General features: G+C 42.7%; 1 protein-coding gene across 5 annotated transcripts in view; it reads left to right on the forward strand.

The window, feature by feature from the left end:
* The window catches only part of PLEKHA6 (pleckstrin homology domain containing A6), a 1,624,617-nt gene that overhangs the window by 916,044 nt on the left and 683,378 nt on the right, over window positions 1-25,195 (forward strand). For all 5 annotated transcript variants that reach the window (XM_073615840.1, XM_073615839.1, XM_073615838.1 and 2 more), the window contains one exon: window positions 8,173-8,284. In XM_073615840.1, the coding sequence (XP_073471941.1) occupies window positions 8,173-8,284 (112 nt within the window). The remainder of the gene's footprint in view (window positions 1-8,172; window positions 8,285-25,195) is intronic.

The following is a 25,195-nucleotide window of genomic DNA, read 5'->3' on the forward strand; positions in this document are numbered from 1 at the left end:
TTCGCCTCCTGTCCTGATTGGCCCGGAGAAGAAGCTGGAAGACCATAGCGAATATTAATTTGCTTTAGTCACAAGTGGGTGGATTTGGGGCACAGAGCCCAACCATTTTCAAGCCAATTAGAGTCTCAGGCTCTAATCATGTGGCTTGAAAAAAAAAACCTCATTCAAACGTATGACTCCGGCTCCCTGCAGGGGGGCGGCGCCCCTCCACCCCTAATGGACCGGCCATTTATGGTTAGGCCCCTTTCATAAGGAGCAGACTCTGTCAAGCAGATCCGCCTGCTCAGCGGGGATCCAACTACTGATTCCAGCTGAGCAGGCGCATGACAGGTCCGCATCCAGTCCGTTGATCAGATGCAGGCGGGTGTAAACTGACACATGTCCATTTACATCAGTCTCTCCATAGAGAACCATGGGTGGTCCAAATGGGCCCGCCTGAGAAACGGACAGGCAGACCTAATTGGTCTGCTTGTGTGAAAGGGGCTAAGGCCTTGTTCACAAAGGGCATACACAGCGTACCTTTACAGGGATGCACAGGTGTTCCATGCATCTCTGTGCAGGCAGTCCCATTGATGTCATTTGGGATGTAGCAACTGCACGATCAGAGCCGTTTTCTGAATTTAACATCCATGTAGGTCTGCATGCATGTCCCTGAGCTCACAATCTCTGCATTTGAGGTTGTGTACCCACACCCACATAGATGTCAGATTGGGACAGCAGCTATGCCTGTGCAGCTATTGCATCCCAATTGACATAAATGGGGATGCACGGAACACCTGTGTATCCCCGTGTGGGTAAACATGGCCCTCCATGGTCATACACTTTAGTATGCCACATCTGAAAGCTGTAAGTGAAAAATCGGAATCCCTAGATCTTTAGAGTAAATTGTTTTTATTTACAGTTTTGCATACCTTCTGTTTTCACCATTTCACAAAAAGGTGCAACTTAAAATATACAAATATTTGCTATTTATTACCTCAATACAGTTATAACGTTTATATTTACTAGGAATTTAGCAGGAATTGTGTACATTTTGCCATGTATGAATCCACTATTAATGATTTAAGTGTATTTTTAGCAAAAAATATTGTTTTGATAAACAGTTGCACAAATATTATGGTGACATAAAAATCAGTAGCATCTTTTTATTCTACTGGTCATGTGCTTTCATAAAATGCATGGTTTGGGGGGGGGGTCTTTTACAAGCTCTAAAAAGCTGTACGTGAAAAAGGAAAACTTCTAGACATTTTTGCGTACATCCGATTTTAACTATTTCTCAAAAAGGCACAATTTAAAATGTACAAATGTTTGTTATTTATTACCTCAATACAGGTTAAGCTTTTATATTTAGTGGGAATTTAGCAGGAATTTTGTAAAATTTGCTGTGTTTCTATCTGCTAAAAATTATTAGAGAATTTGTAGCAAATATATTGTTTTGATAAACATTCGCGCAAATATTGTGGGACCTTAAAAATCAGTAGCATCCTTCTTTTTATTCTACTGTTCCTATGCTTTCAGAAAATATATGCTTTGGGGGGGGGGGGGGGGTCTTTAACAAACTCTGAAAGCTGTAAAGGAACAATGAAAACCTTCAGATTTTTCCAGAAATGTGTTTATTTACATTTTAACGTACATTTAGTTTTCACCATTTTTCAAAAAAAGTGTAATTTAAAAATTACAAATATTTGTTATTTATTAACTCAATACAGGTTAAGCTTTTATATTTAGTAGGAGTTTTGTAAAATGTGCTGTGTTTTTATCTGATAATAATGATTTTAGTGTATTTTTACCGAAAATATTGTTTTGATAAACATTTGCACAAGTATCATTGTGCCCTTAAAATCAGTAGCACCTTATTTGAATTCTGCTGGCCATGTGATTTCAGAAAATATATGGTTTGGGGGGGCTTTAACAAACTCTGAAATCTGTAAGGGGAGAATAAAAAAGCAATGGAAAAATTGCCTGGCCACCTGAGTTTAAAAATGGAGCCCAGGGCCTGGCAGCGAAAAGGGTTAATCTTCTCCCCTCTTCGCCAATTCTTAAATTCTTGTTTATATTACAAAACCAAGTTATTCTTTAAAATTGTGCAAAGTGACACTTGTAAATGTCATGTCCGGTAAAGTGTTTTGTTTACCGGTGCTTGGGTTCGGCACATCACGGATTGGGTGGACAGATTATTGGGAGGGGCTGGGGAGGACCCAGCAGTTATGGTACATGTTGGTACCAATGACCAAGTGAGAGGCAAGTGGAGAGTCAGGGACTTAGGAAATATGAGGGGTGTACTCACTTTTGTGAGATACTGTATATATACAGCCTCTCTCCTACTCCCCTCCCCACTGATGTCATTCTTAATGAGGTATATAGCTGCAATTTTATTATAAAACAGAGACACTTTTGCAGATGATATTATTAAACGCTGGGCAAGCATTTTCTATTCACCTCTGTAACCCTCCCCCCATCCACAGCCACCTCTGTACCCTCCCCCCGTCCACAGCCCCCCTGTCCACAGCCACCCCTGTACCCCCTTTTTTCGACAGTCACTTCTGTACCCCCCCATCCACAGCCACCTGTTTACCCCCCCCCCCGTTCACAGCCACCTCTGTCCCCCCCTCCCCCCTGTCCACAGCCACCTCTGTACCCCCCCGTCCACAGCCACCTCCGTCCCCCCCGTCCACAGCCACCTCCGTACCACCCTTTCCACACCCACCTCTGTATCCCCCCCCCTGTCCACAGCAACCTCTTTACCCCCCACCCCTTGTCCACAGCCACTTCTGTGTCCCCCCCTGTCCACAGCCACCTCTGTACCCCCCCGTCCACAGCCACCTCTTTATCCCCCCCACCCCTTGTCCACAGCCACTTCTGTATCCCCCCTGTCCACAGCCACCTCTGTATCCCCCCGTCCACAGCCACCTCTGTACCACCCTGTCCACACCCACCTCTGTATCCCCCCCTGTCCACAGCAACCTCTTTACCCCCCACCCCTTGTCCACAGCCACTTCTGTATTCCCCCCTGTCCACAGACACCTCTGTATTCCCCCCTGTCCACAGCCACCTCTGTATGACCTCCCCATCCACAGCCACCTCTGTACCCCCCCGTCCACAGCCACCTCTGTCCACCCCCTGTCCACAGCCACCTCTGTATCCCCCCTGTCCACAGCCACCACTGTACCCCCCCTGTCCACAGCCACCACTGTACCCCCCCTGTCCACAGCCACCACTGAACCCCCCCCGTCCACAGCCACTACCCACCTCTGTATCGCCCCCATGTCCACAGCCACCTCTGTATCTCCCCCCTGTCCACAGCCACCTCTGCATCCCCCCCGTCCACAGCACCTCTGTATCCCCCTGTCCACAGCCCACCTCTGTAGCCCCCTGCCCCCCGTCGTCCACAGGCCATATGTTTTTTTAGCACAGCAGCACTTTAATATTAATTTGCACTATTTCCAGCACAGCAGCACCTGTGGAAGGCATCTGTGAAAGGAACCTTCCAACTAGAAGTTTATGCTTATTTGCGTGTGTTTTTTAAGTTTTCACTGGATACATGTGAAGCGCTTACCACCGAAGGAGCGGCTAAATAATTGTTATATCCGTAATTCACGTTTACCACCTAACCCATCGCAGCCCATAAAATCCAAACACAGTCCATAATGCTTTTTCTCTTGCTTTATTAGATAACATGAACTGGGATGAGAGAAGGATTTCTTTTGAGATGCTCTTTTGTTACAGTATCATCTTGTCACTGTCTCTTACGGGAAAACTAGAATCATTTGCGGATAATTAGGAAATCACTTTGTGTGATTTCTTCAATCAGGGAAGATGGAAGTAGATTTGATAGAGAATAACTGAGAAAGAGTCACTCTGAATAACTTCTTCATCTGCATGACTTTTCAAGAACGGTCCGTATCTCTATATGTGTGCTTGCTACCTTTTTACCACTACTTCCCATCTACATGGTACTTCCAAGTTGAGCTGAGAAAGTCACTCTGAATAACTTCTCCCGCCCGACTGATTGGAATCCCGGGGCATTGCTGAACCCAAAGTCACAGGCCATCACCGCCTGTCTCACTGACTTGCATACCAACATCCCTCAGCCTCTGGCAGTACCCTTCCCTTGGGCTTTCACTTACGTGATCAATAATCCATGTGCCACTCATAAACATTCCTTCCGATTCGTTGCTACTTCTCCCGCAAAGATTCTTAGCTCCTTTTCCTCCTTTATGGCCCGCTCCCCTCCCCGCAGGGGCGGCCAACGACACTAGCAACTACATGCTGTAAGATGTCGTCTCTTCCTCCATGGAGACCGGTTCCCCTCCCTTCTCGCAAGGGGGGAGCTCCGTTGGCTCCCCGGAGGGGGAAATCTTTCCCCTCCGGGAACCAGGCTGGTTTCTCCACGCTCCAACAGGAAGCTCGGAACTCTCTCTCAACCATGTGACCCCGCTTTTATATGAGAGTCCCGGGCATTACCAAGCAAATGAATGATTGGCAGAGACTAGCATACAAACTACCTGCCACTCAAATGAGAAATGAACAAAAACAGGCCTGCTGTAATAGAACAAGCCTGTCTAAATTTACCTGGCATAGTAAACTACCAAAAAGGTCACCTACCTAAAAGTAGGTGCCCGCTACATACACCCCCCACTTGTATCACAACTGTCCCCAGTTGTGGGGAATGAATTCAGAGTACCTCCTTAATTTTAAGGGGAAAGAGCATCTCATTACATCAAATGGAATGGGTGAAAGGAAAAATAACTTGAACAATAACATCAATATCTCTGTACACATATGGCAACATAACATATTTTATACAATTTACCTGGCCTGACTGTAGGTCCCTACAGCTAACATTCCATACATGCGGAACCAAAGCACTGCTCCCGCAGGAGGAATACTTTGCTTACCACAGGCCTTCATCTGTGAGGTAGACAGCCGTCACATCTTCAATATTCCTAAAAGAAGACACAAAATATTTCTAACTAATGCTAACTACTACACACACATTACCAAACAGAGGGGGGTTATCATCCTCTACTGGGTAATTAAATAAATATACAATTATTTACGGCATGTACGTTTCTGTTGGGATAATCGCTCCTTCAAAAGGAGTCCAGAAGTCCTCCTGCAAAGTGCATCCCAAGCAGACATGCTCAGCAATTCAATCCGTCTGCCCGTTGGCATATAAACTTTGGCTCTTAACCAAGAGTCTTTATAAGAGTACTTGTGCAGCAAAGGGACTTAGCAGAGACAACACACCCTAGTGTCCATAACTTTGTCCTTGTTAGGCACCATGAATGTGAGTCTCCTGCTGAGCAAAGTATTTGGGGAAAACCCACCCTAACCCATCTGCCATCCTGCAGTCAATCTGGGTATAAAAATACATTTGTGAATAACTTCAACAATCCCACTCACAAATAGTACCTCGGGTCAGGCAACCTTTTTCGTCTGTCCCCTGGTCCTCTCACCGAGATAGAGTAGCTACGGGTATTTTGTCCAGCCTTTACCACCAATACTCTATCTTTGTGAATCGCTCTTCCAAATCTCCATTCACGATGAATGTCTTAAAACCAGACCCAAACCTCACTGTCAGGTGTCCTCTTTGGCTTAGGAACGTGGAGATAATCCCAAACAAGTTCGTCCTCCCATGCTTCCCGGGAACTTTCAATAATTTCCATAATGTGTTCCGGAACATAGGGGTAGTCAAAGCCACATTCCTGAGCTACTTTTCTCTGAACCTCTCTTTGGAATCTTGAGAGTCTAGGCAAGTCTTTAGCCTTTCCTCTACCAGGCAAAACACAAGCGTCAGTAGCTCTGCTGATCCATTGTTGAAACATAGCTGTCCTAGTAGGAAGGGTAGTACTTGAAACATTAAACGGGGGTACTGGAGTTTTAACTGTTCCAGATAACTTTCCTGACACTCCTGTGGAAGCCTCCACTGAAGTTGAACTTTCCAAGAAATATTCCTCCTCACTACTTGAATCAAACTCTTCTGGGGATGACCACTTGAACAGATTGTCCATAGATCCATATTTTTGTAGAATCTGTGGTGATCCCCAATTTACAGCCCGGCCTCTGTCTACCCTGTCCGGCTCACCCGGGGGATCCCCCTCCTGTAACTTAGGCTCCTTCCGGACGGGCAAATCAAAGGGCTTACTGCTAACCGGCTCCTCAGGGGTTTCTTCCAAAGACTGGGCAACAACTTCAACAGTCCCTGGGTCCCCAGCCAGGCTACAGGCTTTTCCATTAGATCCTACCTAATCTTCTGGTGGCTCCGATTCAGTCAAATCAGACGGGAGCTCCTCCACTGCTGCTGCAGGCGATACGCGGCCCTCTCCGGCCTTCCGAATCACCTGTTCTTGCAGCAGACAAAGTCCCGTTGCAATATTGGCAGAGTAGTATTTGACCTCTTGTTGAACAGGTCCCAATCGTGTCAACTAGATACCACAATGTCCACACTGGGCCCAGGCGGTGACTCCAACCGTAGGCCTCCGGCATCCAGGACACAGCATACAGAGCCTCTCTATTCCGTCAATCACTCCCAACGCCAGTCCTCTGGTTAGCTCTAATCGAACACCGGTGTCGATCAGAACCCGGTCCTGCAAATCAGATAACTGCTGCATGGCAAGTGTATTCCCAACACCTTCCGCCATCTTCCTCCACCTTTCTCACTCTGGCACGTGGCACGCTGAATGCTGAAAACTTTTCCTCTGGGGCGTGGCTCCACCCCCCACTTGTTGGTTCAGCGTGCGAGGAACTGTAGCTGCACATTTTCAAAGTCCTCCCCAGCGACCCCTGCAGGGTATATTGGCAACAGTTACTGAAATGCAGACTTCGTTGCTATGGGAGATGGTTAGCGGAAAACATGAAACAAATATCCCGGACAACGCGCCCACATGAATCGCTTACCCCCGAAGGAGCGGCTGAATAATTGTTATATCCATAATTCACATTTACCACCTAACCCATCGCAGCCCATAAAATCCAAACACAGTCCATAATGCTTTTTCTCTTGCTTTATTAGATAACATGAACTGGGATGGGAGAATGACTTCTTTTGAGATGCTCTTTTGTTACAGTATCATCTTGTCACTCTCTCTTATGGGAAAACTAGAATCATTGTGGATAATTAGGAAATCACTTTGTGTGATTTCTTCAATCAGGGAAGATGGAAGTAGATTTGATAGAGATTAATTGATAAAGAGTCACTCTGAATAACTTCTTCATCTGCATGACTTTTCAAGAACAGTCCGTATCTCTATATGTGTGCTTGCAGCTTCACCGCTACCTTTTTACCACTACATCCCATCTACATGGTACTTCCAAGTTGAGCTGAAAAAGAGTCACTCTGAATAACTTCTCCTGCCCGACTGATTGGAATCCCGGGCATTGCTGAACCCAAAGTCACAGGCCATTACCGCCTGTCTCACTGACTTGCGTACCAACATCCCTCAGCCTCTGGCACTACCCTTCCCTTGGGCTTTCACTCACATGATCAGTAGTCCATGTGCCACTTATAAACGATCAATCGCCCAGTTTCCTTCCGATTTGTTGCTACTTCTCCCGCAAAGATTCTTAGCTTTTTCCTCCTTTATGGCCCGCTCCCCTCCCCGCAGGGGCGGCCAACGACACTAGCGACTACATGCTGTAAGATGTCGTCTCTTCCTCCATGGAGACCGGTTCCCCTCCCTTCTCGCAAGGGGGGGAGCTCCGTTGGCTCCCCGGAGGGGGAAACCTGGCTGGCTTCTCCACGCTCCAACAGGAACCTCGGAACTCTCTCTCAACCATGTGACCCCGCTTTTATATGAGAGTCCCGTTACCAAACAAATTAATGATTGGCTGAGACTAGCATACAAACTACCTGCCACTCAAATGAGAAATGAACAAAAACAGGCCTGCTGTAATAGAACAAGCCTGTCTAAATTTACCTGGCATAGTAAACTACCAAAAAGGTCACCTGCCTAAAAGTAGGTGCCCGCTACACATGCTTGATATATTTTTTGTATTTTTGGATTCATTTTGCACTTAATTTTGTATGCACTACAGTTTATTTTATTCAGCCTGTCAGCGCTGTGGTACCCATACCTTTTTTCCATGTTTTAACCTATGTCATGTACAGCAGCGGCAGGCCTAATCACTAAATTAGCACCAACTGTTTTGTATCCTTTGTTTATTCCTTAGAATGAGCTGATGAACAGACACATTCAGAGAGAAATCTGGAGAATTCAAGATGTAATGGAAGGACTTAGAAAGAATAACCCCTCTAGGGGTACAGACACAGCCAAACACAGAGGTAAGCAAGTTCACAGCATTGTAGATTGATTGATTGATAGATTGTTAGGTATATTGTACCTATAGGAGGAATGGATACTGGTTTGTAAAGCAAAAGAAAGGGGGGCTGCTTCACCTGTTTAGTATACCCCACAACTGTTATAGAGCTTTAGGTCCAGACTGTTGTTACATCCAATTGACAGACCAGCTGGTGCACTATTCCTGTAGTTTCCTTGACAACAAATCTATGTATTAGATTTTATGTATCATGGTTGGAATATTGTACAAATGTTAGATTATTTTTAAAGTAGTATTAGAGACACACATTTTTTTCTTGAGTTCTGTTTTTAGGCTAGCTGAACAGAAGCTATTGCTTTTTTACAAAGAAGAAGAAAGTGTGTAAAAACAAAATCTGATGCACTTATTAAATGCAGCATTAAGCGTAGTACACACTGGCCGAATGTCGGGTGGCATCGGTCAGTTTAACAGATTTAAATTTGTATGAGTTACACTTTAAAATCAAACCTAAAGTGTTACTAAACCCACAACAGTAAAAATCAGTCTGTATATGCAGTAAAGCATGCTCGTTATACTACTCACTGTATATGCAAAGCATGCGCGTTATACTACTCATTAAGGGATTAATCCTCTGCATTGTGTAAAAAGGCTGTTTGATCCTATCTTGTCTGATCCTCCCTTTCGTTTACTGTCCCAAATCCATCTCCTGATAGTACGGAGCTTTGGAGGCACTCTGAACATGCTCAGTTTAATGTGTATTGCTAGAGCATGTTTTTTTTTTTTTTTGGTGATCAGCACAAGGCCAATCTGCACTGTCCAGACAGAGAGTCAGGAGTAATACAGCCTAATAGGATAATCAGAAGAGAATTAAAACTCCTCTACAAGCTTTAACCAGTGCTCATTCAGACACTAATAGAAGTCACAAGACTGCTATATACTGCTGTGGAGAAAAGGTATTTAGCAGTTTATATTTACTAATAATTGTATTTCCATGTTCTGTGTACTGTGAGAGACCCGATATAGTGAATGCAGGGTCCTGGGTTTAGTAACAGTTTAAGCAGAGAGTCTGATTTTAAAACAGTGATTCAAATAAAGTATATAACCATACTTTGGAATAATAGAATAAGGACTTAAATGGACTCTAAAGAAGACTAAAATCAAATGGATATGTATTAAATAATAAATGTTTATCAGAAAGTGCTTAACCACTTTTAGCTCTGGAAGGTCTTACCCCCTTCATGACCAGGCCGTTTTTTGCTGCTCGGCACTGTGCTACTTTAACTTGCATTTGCGCGCTCATGTAACACTGTACGCAAATGAAATATATATCATTTTTCACACAAATTGAGCTTTCTTTTGGTGCTATTTGATCACCACTGTGGGTTTTTTTTTTTAACCATATACACTGAAAAACATTTTTTGGGAAAAAAACAATATTTTCTACTTCAATAAATAACTAAAAATATAGACATTTCATATATATACAGTGCCAGTGCAAAATATATCCGTGAACAGACATATAAATAAATAGTGCTAGAAAATTGAATATAAATAATAAATCTTCCAATTCCAATTTCCAACTTGTGCTTCTTTCACCAGGTATGGTGCAAGCTCATCTTCATTATAGACCCCAAAAGGGTCAACTACGCATGTAGACAAATAAATCTGATGAGCTTGCACTTCACCGGTGAAAGGAGCACAAGTTGGAAATTGGAAGATTTATTATTTATATTAAATTTTCTAGCACTATATATATATATATATATATATATATATATATATTATTATTATACAGGATTTATATAGCGTCAACAGTTTATGTAGCGCTTTACAACTTGAGGGTAGACAGTACAAATACAATACACTTTAATACAGTAGGAATCAGAGGGCCCTGCTCCTTAGAGCTTACAATCTAAGAATATATATATATATTGTATATGAACTGTCTATATTTTTAGTTATTTACTGTCACGTTTCAGTCAATACCTTCAGTCAATGCCTTGTTGTTGAGGCAGCGTGATCACACTTTTTCATATTGATTTACTGTGGATGTGGGAACACTTTTAGTTATTGCAGCAGCTGTACACTATGTATTACTGTAGGTGCCAGTGCGCTACTACCTTATTTACATTAAATATTTTCTACTTTCTGTTATAAAACATATCCACATACATGTCTTTGGTAAAAAAAAAATCCCAATAAGTGCATATTATTTGGTTTGTGTGAAATCTATAGCATCTACAAACTATGGTACTGTATATACTCGTGTATAAGTCAAATTTTTCAGCCCCTTGTTTGGGGCTGAAAGTGCCCCCCTTGACTTATACATGAGTCACCGCCGTCTGCCTACATGATCAGCGTGTCATGCAGGCAGACGGCGGCCAGCATGTGCTACATAGCACTCGGGAACGGCTCTCGGCTCTCACTGTTCAAAAGCCGCGTCTCCTCGTCTATGATAGGCTGTCAGTGTACAGCCTATCACGGACATTCTCTAATCCTCGTCCGTGGTATGAGGATGAGAGAATGTCCATGATAGGCTGACCGCTGACTGCTGGGAAATGGAGTTTTCTGCCTATCATGGACAAGGAGGAGGCGCGGCTTTTGGACAAGGAATGGCCGCCAAATAGGAATAGCACGCGCTGTTCGGTGCAGAGTGGCACATGGAGGCATGCACAGGACACAGATAGGAAGCACGCAGACACATGCACACAGACACATACACAGGACCATATACACATGACACATGCACAGGACACAGGTACATATACACATGACACAGGTACAGGACACATGCACATATACACATGACACAGGTACAGGACACATGCACATATACACAGGACACAGGTAGAGGACACATGACACATGCACATATACACAGGGCACAGGTACATGGCACATGCACATATACATATGACACAGGTACTGTACATATACACATGACACAGGTACAGGACACATGACACATGCACATATACACAGAACACAAGTACATGACACATGCACATATACACAGGACACAGGTACCTCACACATGCACATATACACTGGACACAGGAACGGGACACATGACACATGTACATATACACAGGACACAGGTACATGACACATGCACATATACACAGGACACAGGTACGGGACACATGACACAAGCACATATACACAGGACACAGATACATGACACATGCACATATACACAGGACACAGGTACGGGACACATGCACATATACACAGGACACAGGTACATGACACATGCACATATACACATATACACAGGTACATGACACATGCACATATACACAGGACACAGGTACGGGACACATGCACATATACACAGGACACAGGTACATCACACATGCACATATACACAGGACACATGACACATGCACATATACACAGGACACAGGTACATGACACATGCACATATACACATGACACATGCACAGGACACAGGGAGGTATACAGCTGCAGATGGGCATTGTTGACCCTCTTTTTCCACTTACAGTAGCTGCTGCATTTTCTCACCCTCGTCTTATACTCGGGTCAATAATTTTTTCCCATTGTTTGGTGGTAAATTAGGGCCTCGACTTATACTCGAATCGACTTATACTCGAGTATATATGGTATATGTATTTGAAAATGGATAATTTCTGATGTACTGATGGCTGATCTCATTTCTTGAGGCCCTTATAATGCCAGGACATTACAAATACCCACCTTCCTAAATAACACCTTTTTGGAAAGTAGACCATCTGAGGTACTTAATAAGAGGCATGGCAAGTTTTTTGAAGTTGTATTTTTTTGTCGCAATTTTTGGGAAAATTTGAAAATTCAATAAAATGTGTTATTTTTTACATACATTACATAATTACATACTTTCACCAGTGCAATACAGCATCATCATATGACTGGTGTGGTGGTGATCAGGGACACTGGTTACAGTATGTTACAAAAAAAATATTTTTTGTTTTTTAAACATTTTTTTACATGCTTTTATCAGTAGTTTAGTGCCACCATAGTAACACTGTACTAGTTGGGGGGAGGTGATCAGGGGATTATTTTTATACTTTGATTGCTGTTATAATGATGATCACTGTAACAGCAATGTCATGAATGGGTTACATTCATAACAGCTGTTAGTGATCTGTGATTGGATACAGCTAATCACATGGTATAGATTGCTGTGATTGGCAGGGTACCATATGATAGCTCTGGGCCAATCACAGATCACCGTATACTGTAGAAAGCAGAGCTGTTATGAATTGTGATCATGTGATCGCATAGTGAAGAGACCACTCAAAGCGGCCAGGTACTGGGAGACGCAATCCTCTGTGTCTGGTGGACTGCGTGCCCCAGGCTGGATTATGTACATGATTGTAAGATACCTATTATGAGGTAGAGTCTGAAGTGGAGCTTAGGCTGAGGGTGGAGGCATAAGAGTAGTCAGGCAGGCGGGGTCAGCAACAAATCTTGCAGAAAGGCACAAAATCGGGATCCAGGAAGAATAGTCATGGTCTGGCAGAGGAAAGCAGAATCATCAGGTGAAAGCGTAGTCATAAAATCAGGCATAAGTCCGAAACCATTAGTTCACACAGGAAGTCAGACACCCAGGGTACAAATTGGCAGAGAGCACAGAAAGTATTGCTATTTAAAGGCCAAGCTGACTGCAGCTGCAAGGCAGATGGAGCTAAAAAGGCCAAAGGGACAGAACCACTAAGCAGAATATATGCTGCAGAGACTCAGCTCTTTCTGTGGCAGAGTGAATGGAGCTGTGACACCAGAACCAGATGGATCCAGGTTCAAACCTACCCAGACACATGACAGGGATCTAGCCTGCCACCCACTCTGCAGTAAAAGTACTATGGGTGGTCAGCAAGTGGTTAAAGTATAACTAAAGGCAAAAACTTTTTCTTTTTTTTCTTTTTTTTGGATAGAGTGGAGGGGGATTAGAACACCTGTTGGATTTGTATTCCCATTTGTATTCCCATTAGGGATATTCACAATCTTTATTTGTCTTACTTAGCCTTATTACTGAGAGTGAAAAATAAAAGAAAGTCCTATACCTTGATTATATCCCATATTCCATGCCTTGCTTATATATTTTATTTGAATTACTGTTTTTGGGTTGTCACCAGAACAAGAAAAGAGGGAGTATTTTGCACAGGAATCCCACGTGTATGGCAGAAACATGCTTGGACCAATATAACTGTATAGAAGTTGCCAAACCTAAATTTCCACCTTAAAGTTTATTTTTTTACCTTAATGCAGTCTCTGTACCCAAACAAAATTGACTTTTTTCACACAAATAGAGCTTTCGTTTGGTGGTATTTGATCACCACTGTGTTTTTTATTTTTTGCTATATAAACGAAAAAAGACCGAAAATGTTGGGAAAAAAAAACCAATATTTTCTACTTTTTGTTATAAAAAATATCCAATAAACTCAAATTTAGTCATAATTTTAGACTAAAATGTATTCTGCTACATGTCTTTGGTAAAAAAAATCCCAATAAGCGTATATTGATTGGCTTGTGCAAAAGGTATAGCGTCTACAAACTATGGTATATACTGGAATTTATGCAGCTTTTACTTTCTGACTGCCTATCACATTTCTTAAGGAGCTAAAATGCTAGGGCAGTACAAACTACCCCTTTTTGGAAAGTAGACACCCCAAGGAATTTGCTTAGAGGGATATTGAGCCCATGGAAGATTTTATTTTTTGTCAGAAGTTTATGAAAAATGTTTTTTTTTTTTTTTTTTTTTTAAACAAAATTGTTACTTAAATGATATATTGCTCACACATGCCATGGGTATATGTGAAATTACACCCCAAAATACATTCTGCTGCGTATAGGGTTAATCATATTTAGGGTTTCAAAGGGCGCAATTTGCTCTCATTTTTTGTCACAAGGTTTTGATAATTGAAAAGAGAAAAAAAAAATACATTTTTTTTCATTTTCCAAAAAATTGTGGCAACAAATAAGATCTGAAAAATACTTACCATCCCTCTTAGCAAATGTCTTGGGGTGTCTACATTTGGGATGTTTTGTACTATGCTGGCATTTCAGGGCCTCTGAAACTGTGATAGGTAGTCAGGAAGTGTAATGAGGAAATGCCCTTTAAAAGCCTGAAGGTGCTTATTGGATTTTTGGGTCCTGTACCGCTGCTAGATGCCAAAAAGGCTCTCACATATGGTATCCCTATACTCAGGAGAAGTAGCAAAATGTTGGGGTGAATTCCACATATACCAATTTCATGTGTGGGCAATATATCATTTAAGTGGCAACTTTGTGTAAAAAAAATAAATAAAACATTTCCAGAAACTAGTGGCAAAAAATAAAATATTTCATGGGCTTCATGCCGAAGAGGGGTCATTTGGGGGGGGTTCTGTGCTATCTTGGCATTTCAGAGCCTCCAAAACTGTGATAGGTAGTAAGGAAGGGAAATTAGGTAGTAAGGAAGGGAAATGAGCCCTTTAAGCCTAGGTTCACACTGACAGCGTGATTGAAATTGTGCAAGTTCATCTGAACTCACACAATTTCTTACCTGTATGTCAGTCCGACTTTGGGGGCAGTTTCATTTTGCATGTACCTGTATGCGGCTAGACTGTCAAAAAGTCTCTCATATATGATATCCCCATACTCAGCAGAAGTAGCAGAATGTATTTTGGGGGTAATTCCACATATACCCATGGCATGTGTGAGCAATATATAATTTAAGTGACAACTTGGTCACTCACACATGCTCACACTTTGTGTAAAATATTTTTTTTTTGTCATTTTCCAGAAACTTGTGGCAAAAAAATAAAATATTCCATGGGTTCAAGATGCCTCTCAGCAAATTCCTTAGGGTGTCTACTTTCCAAAAAGGAGTAATTTTGCGGGTGTTTGAATTGTCCTGGCAGTTTATGCCCCACTTGAAGACCAAGCCTTTTCTGACACTTTTTGTGTACATGAAAAAAATAATTTTTTTGCTAAAAAATGGGGTTGTTGCGATTCTTTTTCTCACACAGTAATTACACAGTGGTTTTTCAAACAAAATTTTTTTGGAAAAAAAAAACACTTTTTGAATTATAAGGCACAAAAACACAATATATCGCCCAATTGGTAGTATATAAAAGATGATCTTATGCCGAGTAAATAGATACCAAACATGACATGCTTTAAAATTGCACATGCCCATGCAGCGGCGACAAGCTACGTACATTTTTAAAAGCATTTACAGGTTACCACTTTACACAGGCAGTCTAGGGCTAGAATTACTGTCCTCAATCTGACGTTTGGGGTGATACCTCGCATGCATGGTGCAATTACTGTTTACATACGACACAAGACCATTTGCCTTTGCACGTGAGCATGGGGGGATGGGGTGCTTTAATTTATTTTTAATTATTTATTTAGCTTTTTTTTATTTTTACACTGTCCTGTTTTTATTTATTTTTTTGTTTTTTCTTTTATTGTTATCACAGGGAATGTAAATATCCCCTATGATAGCAATAGACAGTGACAGGTACTCCTTTCTGAGAAATCTGGGGTCTAGACTCTAGATCTCTCTTCTACCCTTAAAGCATCTGACCACACCAAGATTCACCATATGGATGCACGTTATAGCACTTTTTACTAGTGTGATTATCTATTTTCATTTATATGTTCATTTTTTTATAACTATTTTTTATAACTGTTGCACTATTGTCACTTTTTACAGTCACTAGTTACTGGATGTATCACGGTGTGTGATTCACATGCATATTTGCACTTTGGTTATCACATATACAGTCATGGCCGAAATTGTTGGCACCCCAGAAATTTTTCCAGAAAATCAAGTATTTCTCACAGAAAAGTATTGCAGTAACACATGTTTTGCTATACACATGTTTATTCCCTTTGTGTGTATTGGAACAAAAAAAAAAAGGAAATTGGACATAATGTCACACAAAACTCCAAAAATGGGCTGGTCAAAATTCTTGGCACCCTGGGGGGGCGTGGCTAACCGCGAAGCAAGATGGACGTCTGAACCCTCAGCTCCTGCACCGACCGGAACGATTTATACAAACATCGCCGCTCATACAGCTCCTACTGACCCCTAAACACACAGAGACACTGCCACAGAGACCAGCAATGTCTCAGCCAAATCGCAAGAGGAAAGAATACAGGCCGCCAAAGAAACTGACAGATTACTTTACACTGCAGCTGGACACAGAAATCCAAGATGGCGCCCGCGACCCTGCACAGGATTCATCTGTCTACACAGACCTCCCTGATGCAGATGACACTGAAATAATGCCTCATCCACACTCTCCAGAGTCATCCCTTCAATATCCATCCTCCTCAGCCTGCAACAGCCCAGCAAGGATCCAGCGAGGATGTGAATGGATTCAACAGAAAACGGCAATGAGGTAAGCCCTGCTTCTCTCACAGTATTACCTCAGCCATCAGCTATAGCAGCTTTCCCAACATCAGATCAACCTGTTCTAGACACTACCATGAAGGAGATGCTCATCTCCCTGCAGAGCTCCCTGCACACAGAAATAGCATCCATGTTTAAGCAATTCTCCTCTCATGTACATATTATGGGGAACAAAATCCACCATATTGAAAAACACATAAATGACCTAACTACAACAGTGAATGATCTTGTGGATGCACAAGATCATATTCATGTTGAACAGCAATGGATGAAATCCAAGATGGCGGACCTAGAAGACAGGTCTCGACGTAATAACGTCAAAATAAGAGGCATACCCGAAACTGTCCTGCCACATGACCTCAATTCATATGCCAGGAAAATGATCTCCACTGTTTTACCTGACCTGTCACCAATGGAGTCTATAATAGATTGCATACATCGCATTCCCAAACCAGCACATCTAGCGGCAGACATACCCAGAGATGTTCTAATGAGGATTCATTTCTTCCACACTAAGGATCAACTCCTATTTAAAACCAGACATCTGGGCAAACTCCCAGCACCATTCAATAATCTACAGCTGTTTGCAGACTTGTCGCAATACACACGACAACTCCGAAGACAACTGAATACCATAACCAAACCACTAAATAACCACAAAATCCCATACCAATGGGGATTCCCAACAAAAATCATTATCACCAAAAACGGAGCAAAACACGTCATCACCACAGTTCAGGAAGGAATAAAACTTCTCAAACAATGGGATATTATCCCGGAAGCACCTGAGATATCAATTAATACCCACAGCGGTCCAACACAGACCTCAGGTCTCAAGCAACCCTACAATGCACGCTGAAGCAACCCTGACAGGCGACACCAAGGAACACACAGTTACCATACCACCCGGTCGGATGCCTTGCTCGTGCAGCTTAAACCACAAACTCTACCCCGCTCAGTTAACGCAGCCTAGTGTTGTCAGGCTGTTTGCAGCAGTTGTTCAGTTATAACTACACTTAGTACTGCTTATATTGAAAAGCACTGTTTAACCTACCTTCTTCTTCTCCTACCTACCTAATTCTCAACTTGTTCCCCTGGAGAGCTACTACTGAAGAAATACCAAAACTCGCTCCACGTAACCTTCCAGGACCACACAGCCAACTCTTCCAACCGTGAGTACCACTTATTTTGCTTGACACCACCACAAACCACACAAGATGCCAAAATTCCTTTCGATTAACGTCAAGGGACTCAATCACCCAGCCAAGAGAACCTCCATGTGGAAAACAGCTATAGATTCTAAATGTGACATCCTTTGTCTCCAAGAGACTCACTTCAAAATTTCAGCTGAACCCTGATGTACACACCATCAATTTACCAACATTTTCAAAGCCTCAGGCCCAAATAAGAAAAATGGGGCCATGATAGCAGTAAAAAATTCCCTAACTTTCACGCTTCACAATAGCGTGACCGATGAGGAGGGGAGATATTTGGAGCTGGACTGTACCTTAGATAACACCAGATATACCATCGTCAATGTCTATACGCCCAACACTGGCCAAATTACATTTCTATCCAAACTTATGAAAAAACTAGATAAGTTTCGCCAAGGAAATTTTATTGTATGCGGTGACTTCAACATAGCATCAGACACAGATTTAGACACCTCAACCCGTACCTCCAGACCCTCATCCCATATGAACACCTTCATAAGAAACAACAACCTATACGATGTTTGGAGATGTCATCACACGAGATTACTCATTCTTTTCCAGCAGACACAATTCGTACACCCGGATTGACTATTTTCTTGTTGACAAATGGACCCTTACCAAAACCCCAGATTCCTCCATTGGAACAATCACATGGTCGGACTATGCCCCAGTGTCGATCGAAATAGCTGACCATCCTTCACATCCTCGCCACATGATGTGGAGAGCTAATTCATCAATCATCCAATCCCCAGAACACTCTCTATACATACGAAACCACCTGGAAGAATTTTTTGAACTAAATAAAGGATCAAACAACACAATTCTCTGGAATGCCCATAAGGCGTTTGTTAGAGGAATTATTATACAGCTTAGTGCAAGAGAAAAGAGGAGGAGATCACAGCGTCTAGATACTATCATATCGAATATTAATTTATTGGATAAACAGAACCAATCCACTCCAGACCCTACAATAAAAGAAAAATTAGTTCTCCTTAGACAAGAACTTAGGAACATTCTTTTAGAATCCCACACTAAAATCCAAACGAAATTTAAAGCAAACCATTACACTACAGGCAGTAAAGCAGGGAAAGCACTCGCACTTAGAATAAAAGGACGCCACATCAAATCAAAGATCCCACACCTCTTTCATCCAGCCACAAAACAAAAACTCATTGACCCACAAGCTATTGCAGACGCATTTAGCCACTATTACCAATCACTGCACAACCTAAAAGAAGACACTACACTACAACCAACCATCTATAGTAGATATCAACACATTCTTGCAGGAAATTAAACTTCCGAAACTTTCACAACATCAACTTCATGAGCAAAACAAACCATTCACCCACCTAGAGATCCTAAATATCATATCTGCATTACCATCCAACAAATCACCCAGACCGGACAGTCTAACTAGCGAATATTACAAACAATTTAGCACCACCTTGGCACCCCTCTTCTCTCGAGTATGCAATGACGCTGCCTCCTCCTCTTCTCTCCCCAGTGAAATGCTTAACGCTTTAATAATCACTTTACCAAAGCCAGGGAAAGAACCTACCTCACCCCAAAATTTCCGCCCAATCTCGCTTTTTAATATAGACACAAAGATGTACGCCAAAAGCATAGCCGCTAGACTAGTACAAATCATGCCCACATTAATACACCCAGACCAATCTGGCTTCACAAAAGGTAGACAATCACACGACGCGACCAGAAGACTTATTAACATAATTCACCATGCTGAGACCAACAGAACGCCTTCTCTGCTCCTATCTCTGGACGCAGAGAAGGCGTTCGACAGGGTCAACTGGGACTACCTACAAGCGACGCTCCACAAATTTGGCTTCCAGGGACCTATCCTATCAGCAATACTAGCTTTATACTCATCCCCTTCGGCCCAAGTATACACAGAAGGCATGATCTCAAAACCATTCCAGATTACTAATGGTACCCACCAGGGATGCCCCCTCTCGCCACTTATTTTCAACCTAATTATGGAACCCCTGGCGGAGCACATTAGACTTAATAGAAATATCACTGGTTTCAAAATGGGACACATAGAACATAAAATTAACCTGTTTGCGGATGACGTTATAATGATGCCCACCAACCCAATCTCTTCCCCGGCTTCAGTCCAAGATGTACTAATAAAATTCAGCTGTATTTCATATTATAAGGTTAATGCTACCAAATCCTACATATTAGACTTAGGCCTAGATGCAGTAACCAGCAATATCCTACGTAATCGATATATATACCCGTGGGCAGAAACAGGTATCTCTTATTTAGGCATCACACTCACTAAATCAACGAAAGGACTATTCAACAGCAACTACATAGATACTAAACAAATGTTACTACAGGAAACCATTAAATTAGCCAAATTTGAAATCACATGGTCAGGTAGGCTAGCAGCCTTCAAAATGCTCATACTGCCTAAAATACTTTACACATTTCGCACACTTCCTATTCCACGATCCAATTCCTACCTAAACTCTCTGCAAACTATAATTACCGTATTTATCGGCATATAACACGCACCGGCGTATAACACGCACCCCAATTTAGGAGGGAATTTTAAGGAAAAAAAAACTTTTAGGAGGGAAGTTGAAGGAAAAAAAACTTACATTTAAATGCCGATCGTTGCAGCCTTCTCAGTGCAGCCTTGCCCTAGTGCAGCCATGTCAGTGCAGCCCTGTCAGTGCAGCCTTCCCCAGTGCAGCCATGTCAGTGCAGCCTTCCCCAGTGCAGCCATGTCAGTGCAGCCATGTCAGTGCAGCCATGTCAGTGCAGCCTTCCCCAGTGCAGCCTTCCCCAGTGCAGCCTTCCCCAGTGCAGCCATGTCAGTGCAGCCTTGTCAGTGCAGCCTTCGTCAGTGCAGCCTTCCCCAGTACAGCCTGGTCAGTGCAGCCTTCGTCAGTGCAGCCTTCCCCAGTGCAGCCTGGTCAATGCAGCCTTCCCCAGTGCAGCCTGGTCAGTGCAGCCTTCCCCAGTGCAGCCTCGCATCCCGTGATCCCGGACCCCTGCCATCCTGTCTTTCAAAATCGCCGACCGCGATTTGAAAATGGCGCCGCCGGCGCCGAAATACACAGAGCCGGTCCTCGGCTCTTCTCGGCGGCTCTCGTTTACTTTCGGCTCCACTCGTAGTCCCGAGTGGAGCTATCCGAACTTAGCCGAGTACACTCGGCTAGGTTCTGGCGGCGCTCGAGTGAAGACGAAAGTGGCCGAGAAGAGCCGAGGACCGGCACTATGTATTCCGGCGCCGGCGGCGCCATTTTCAAATCGCGGCCGGCGATTTTGAAAATCTGGCAGCTCCGGATCGCAGGGGATCGACGTATAACACGCACCCGTGATTTTCCCCTGATTTTAAGGGGAAAAAAGTGCGTTTTATACGCCGATAAATATGGTAGTCGCTATATTTGGCAAAATAAAAAAAAACGAGATCCAGCCACTCTAAAATCATCAAACACAGACTAGTAGGGGGAATGGGCTACCCAGACATAAAAGACTACTACCTAGCCACTATCCTGTCACAACTCCAAGAATGGACTCAAACTCACCAAAATACACTATGGGGCAATATTGAAAACAATGCCACACCCGGGCCAAACCTCGCATGCTGGCTATATAGTACATCTGCTCTGTTCACAAATACTCATCTGTATTCTCCAACCATTCAGGCATCAGTCAAAGCCTGGAAAATTCTCCACAACACTAAATGTTCATCACTAACCACTAAACCTATACATGTTCCACTACAAACCCTACGCCTACTATCCCCTGACCTAAACATCTCCAACTGGCTACTCTCACAGACGTCATCCACTGAAGAACTTAGAAACACAATTCAACATAAACCATTTACAGTAATCCAATCCACCCACAAAGCACCCACATCAGACTTTCTCACCTACCTGCGTATTCAATCATGCTTATCTAGAAACCCAAATATAGAAGGATCTGTACCAAACAAACTTTGGATCTTCTATTTCACACAAGAATCCAAATCTAAGGGCATCTCTCTTATCTACTCCACACTGCAAGAAAAAAATACCTTTAACAAATCCAAACCATTTACTGACTGGGAAACAGACACCCACGAACAATACTAAGACCAACAATGGATACAGACATTAAAAACGATTTACAAAGCCACAAGATGCACTTCTCTATGGGAACTAACAAACAAAATCACACTCAGATGGTACTTGACACCACTCAAACTAGCTAAATTCCAAACCAACACCTCAGCCCTATGTTGGAGGCAATGTAACCACACAGGAACTCTATTCCACATTCTATGGCACTGCCCAATAATAACAAACCTATGGAAAGAAGTAACACACTTAATACAAGAAATAGGACACTTCAATATCACCCTAACACCACAACTGGCCATACTAAACATGATACCAGATATGATTCCCCATACATTCAAAACAATCCTCATGCACATTCTCCTAGCAACCAGACTACTTCTAACCAGAAACTGGAAAACACATAACGTCCCCACTCTACTAGAAGTGATTACTCTAGTTCACTCTCACTATACCTACGAACTCATAGGAACAAGAGGTTCTGCATCGCATCACAACATCCAAACAAAATGGTCTCAATGGAAAAACTGGTATAATAGCAGAATAGCATAAATTTCTTTTCACAAAATTATTCTTCTGAAATTATGTACACATGAATGGACGACCTAATATATGCATATTCCAAATAATGCTCTCATTACCCTTTCTTCCTTCCCCTCCCCCTCCCCATACCCCTACTATTCTATTCATTCCACTTCCTAAATATGACCCTATATTACACTACTGTTATTGTACCACTATTTCTGTTTTATACATTGTAGCATGTGTAATACTGTTCTTTAATGCTTTTAAATAACTAATTGCAAGATATACTGTAAATCTGTATTACATTATTGTCAACTGGCAAAAAAGTAATAAAAATCTTTAAAAAAAAAAAAAAAATTCTTGGCACCCTTAACTTAATATTTGGTTGCACACCCTTTGGAAAAAGTAACTGAAATCAGTCGCTTCCTATAACCATCAATAAGCTTCTTACACCTCTCACCCGGAATTTTGGACCACTCTTCCTTTGCAAACTGCTCCAGGTCTCTCTTATTGGAAGGGCACCTTTTCCCAACGGCAATTTTAAGATCTCTCCACAGGTGTTCAATGGGATTTAGATCTGGACTCATTGCTGGCTCTCCAGCGCTTTGTTGCCATCCATTTCTGGGTGCTTTTTGACGTATGTTTGAGGTCATTGTCCTGCTCGAAGACCCAAGATCTCGGACGCAAACCCAGCTTTCTGACACTGGGCTCTACAGTGCGACCCAAAATGCTTTGGTAATCCTCAGATTTCATGATGCCTTGCACACATTCAAGGCACCCAGTGCCAGAGGCAGCAAAACAACCCCAAAACATCATTGAACCTCCACCATATTTCACTGTAGATACTGTGTTCTTTTCTTTGTGGGCCTCATTCCGTTTTCGGTAAACAGTAGAAAGATGTGCTTTACCAAAAAGCTCTATCTTGGTCTCATCTGTCCACAAGATGTTTTCCCAGAAGGATTTTGGCTTACTCAAGTACATTTTGGCAAACTGTAGTCTTGCTTTTTTATGTCTCTGTGTCAGCAGTGGGGTCCTTCTGGGTCTCCTGCCATAGCGTTTCATTTCATTTAAATGTCAACGGATAGCTCGCACTGACACTAATGCTCCCTGAGCCTGCAGGACAGCTTGAATTTCTTTGGAACTTGTTTGGGGCTGCTTATCCACCATCCGGACTATCCTGCGTTGCAACCTTTCATCAATTTTTCTCTTCCGTTCACGCCCAGATAAATTAGCTACAGTGCCATGGGTTGCAAACCTCTTGATAATGTTGTGCACTGTGGACAATGGCAAATCTAGATCTCTGGAGATGGACTTGTAACCTTGAGATTGTTGATATTTTTCCACAATTTTGGTTCTGAAGTCCTCAGACAGTTCTCTTTTCCTCTTTCTGTTGTCCATGCTTAGTGTGGCACACACAGACACACAATGCAAAGACTAAGTGAACTTCTCTCCTTTTTATCTGCTTTCAGGTGTGATTTTTATATTGCCCACACCTGTTACTTGCCCCAGGTGAGTTTAAAGGAGCATCACATGCTTGAAACAATCTTATTTATCCACAGTTTTGAAAGGGTGCCAAGAATTTTGACCAGCCCTTTTTTGGAATTTTGTGTGACATTATGTCCAATTTGCTTTTTTTCCTCCCTTTTTTTGTTTTGTTCCAATACACACAAAGGGAATAAACATGTGTATAGCAAAACGTGTTACTGCAATACTTTTTTGTGAGAAATACTTGATTTTTTGGAAAAATTTCTAGGGTGCCAACAATTTTGGCCATGACTGTATATCATGTGAAGAGTATATTTGAAAGCGCAGCGTATTTATTTAAAATGAAAATGCAAACTTTTTTTGCTAAAACAAATTAAATATACTATTACCAGTAACATCAGCCATGCAGCCTCTCAGCAGTAGCAACACCACCAATACCATCTGCTATGCAGTCTCTCACCAGCAGCAACATAGGGTGACCACATTTCCAAACTGCCATTCAGGGATGTAGTCTTGGGGTTGATGGGGAAATCGGTGTCGGGGGTGATTTGTCAGGCAAATGGCTGGTGTTAGAACTTAAAATCATCCTGACACCATGCTTGATATGGTGTCAGGATGATCACATTCCATTATTTTTATTACTACATTGTAATATATAGGGAAATAGTTCAACTCACCATAATGGAGAATCAGTGGGAACCTGAGCTTTTCACTTGCCACCAGATGCAGCTTGTTACTTGCCACTGTCGCTTGCCACCAGATGCAGCATGTCACTTGCCACCCATAGCCTGCCACAAGATGCAGTGCGCCACATGTCACCCATAGCCTGCCATCAGATGCAGTGTGTTACTTGCCACCAGCAGCCTGCCAACAGATACAGTGTGCCACTTGCCACCAGCAGCCTGCCACCAAATACAGTGTGCCACTTGCCACCAGCAGCCTGCCACCAGATACAGTGTGCCACTTGCCACCAGCAGCCTGCCACCAGATGCAGTGTGCCACTTGCCACCAGCAGCCTGCCACCAGATACAGTGTGCCACTCGCCACCAAGTTACATACTGGCAAGACATCTATATACATTGGAGCAGGTTTTATGGACCCTTCATCATCTACTCAGTACTATCCATCAGGGCATTAATAATAGGCCTCCCCAACTGGGATATTCGCCATACTCAGAGGATATAGAT

This window comes from Aquarana catesbeiana, linkage group LG02 (assembly GCF_042186555.1).
Source record: "Aquarana catesbeiana isolate 2022-GZ linkage group LG02, ASM4218655v1, whole genome shotgun sequence".
NCBI classification, from domain to species: domain Eukaryota; kingdom Metazoa; phylum Chordata; class Amphibia; order Anura; family Ranidae; genus Aquarana; species Aquarana catesbeiana.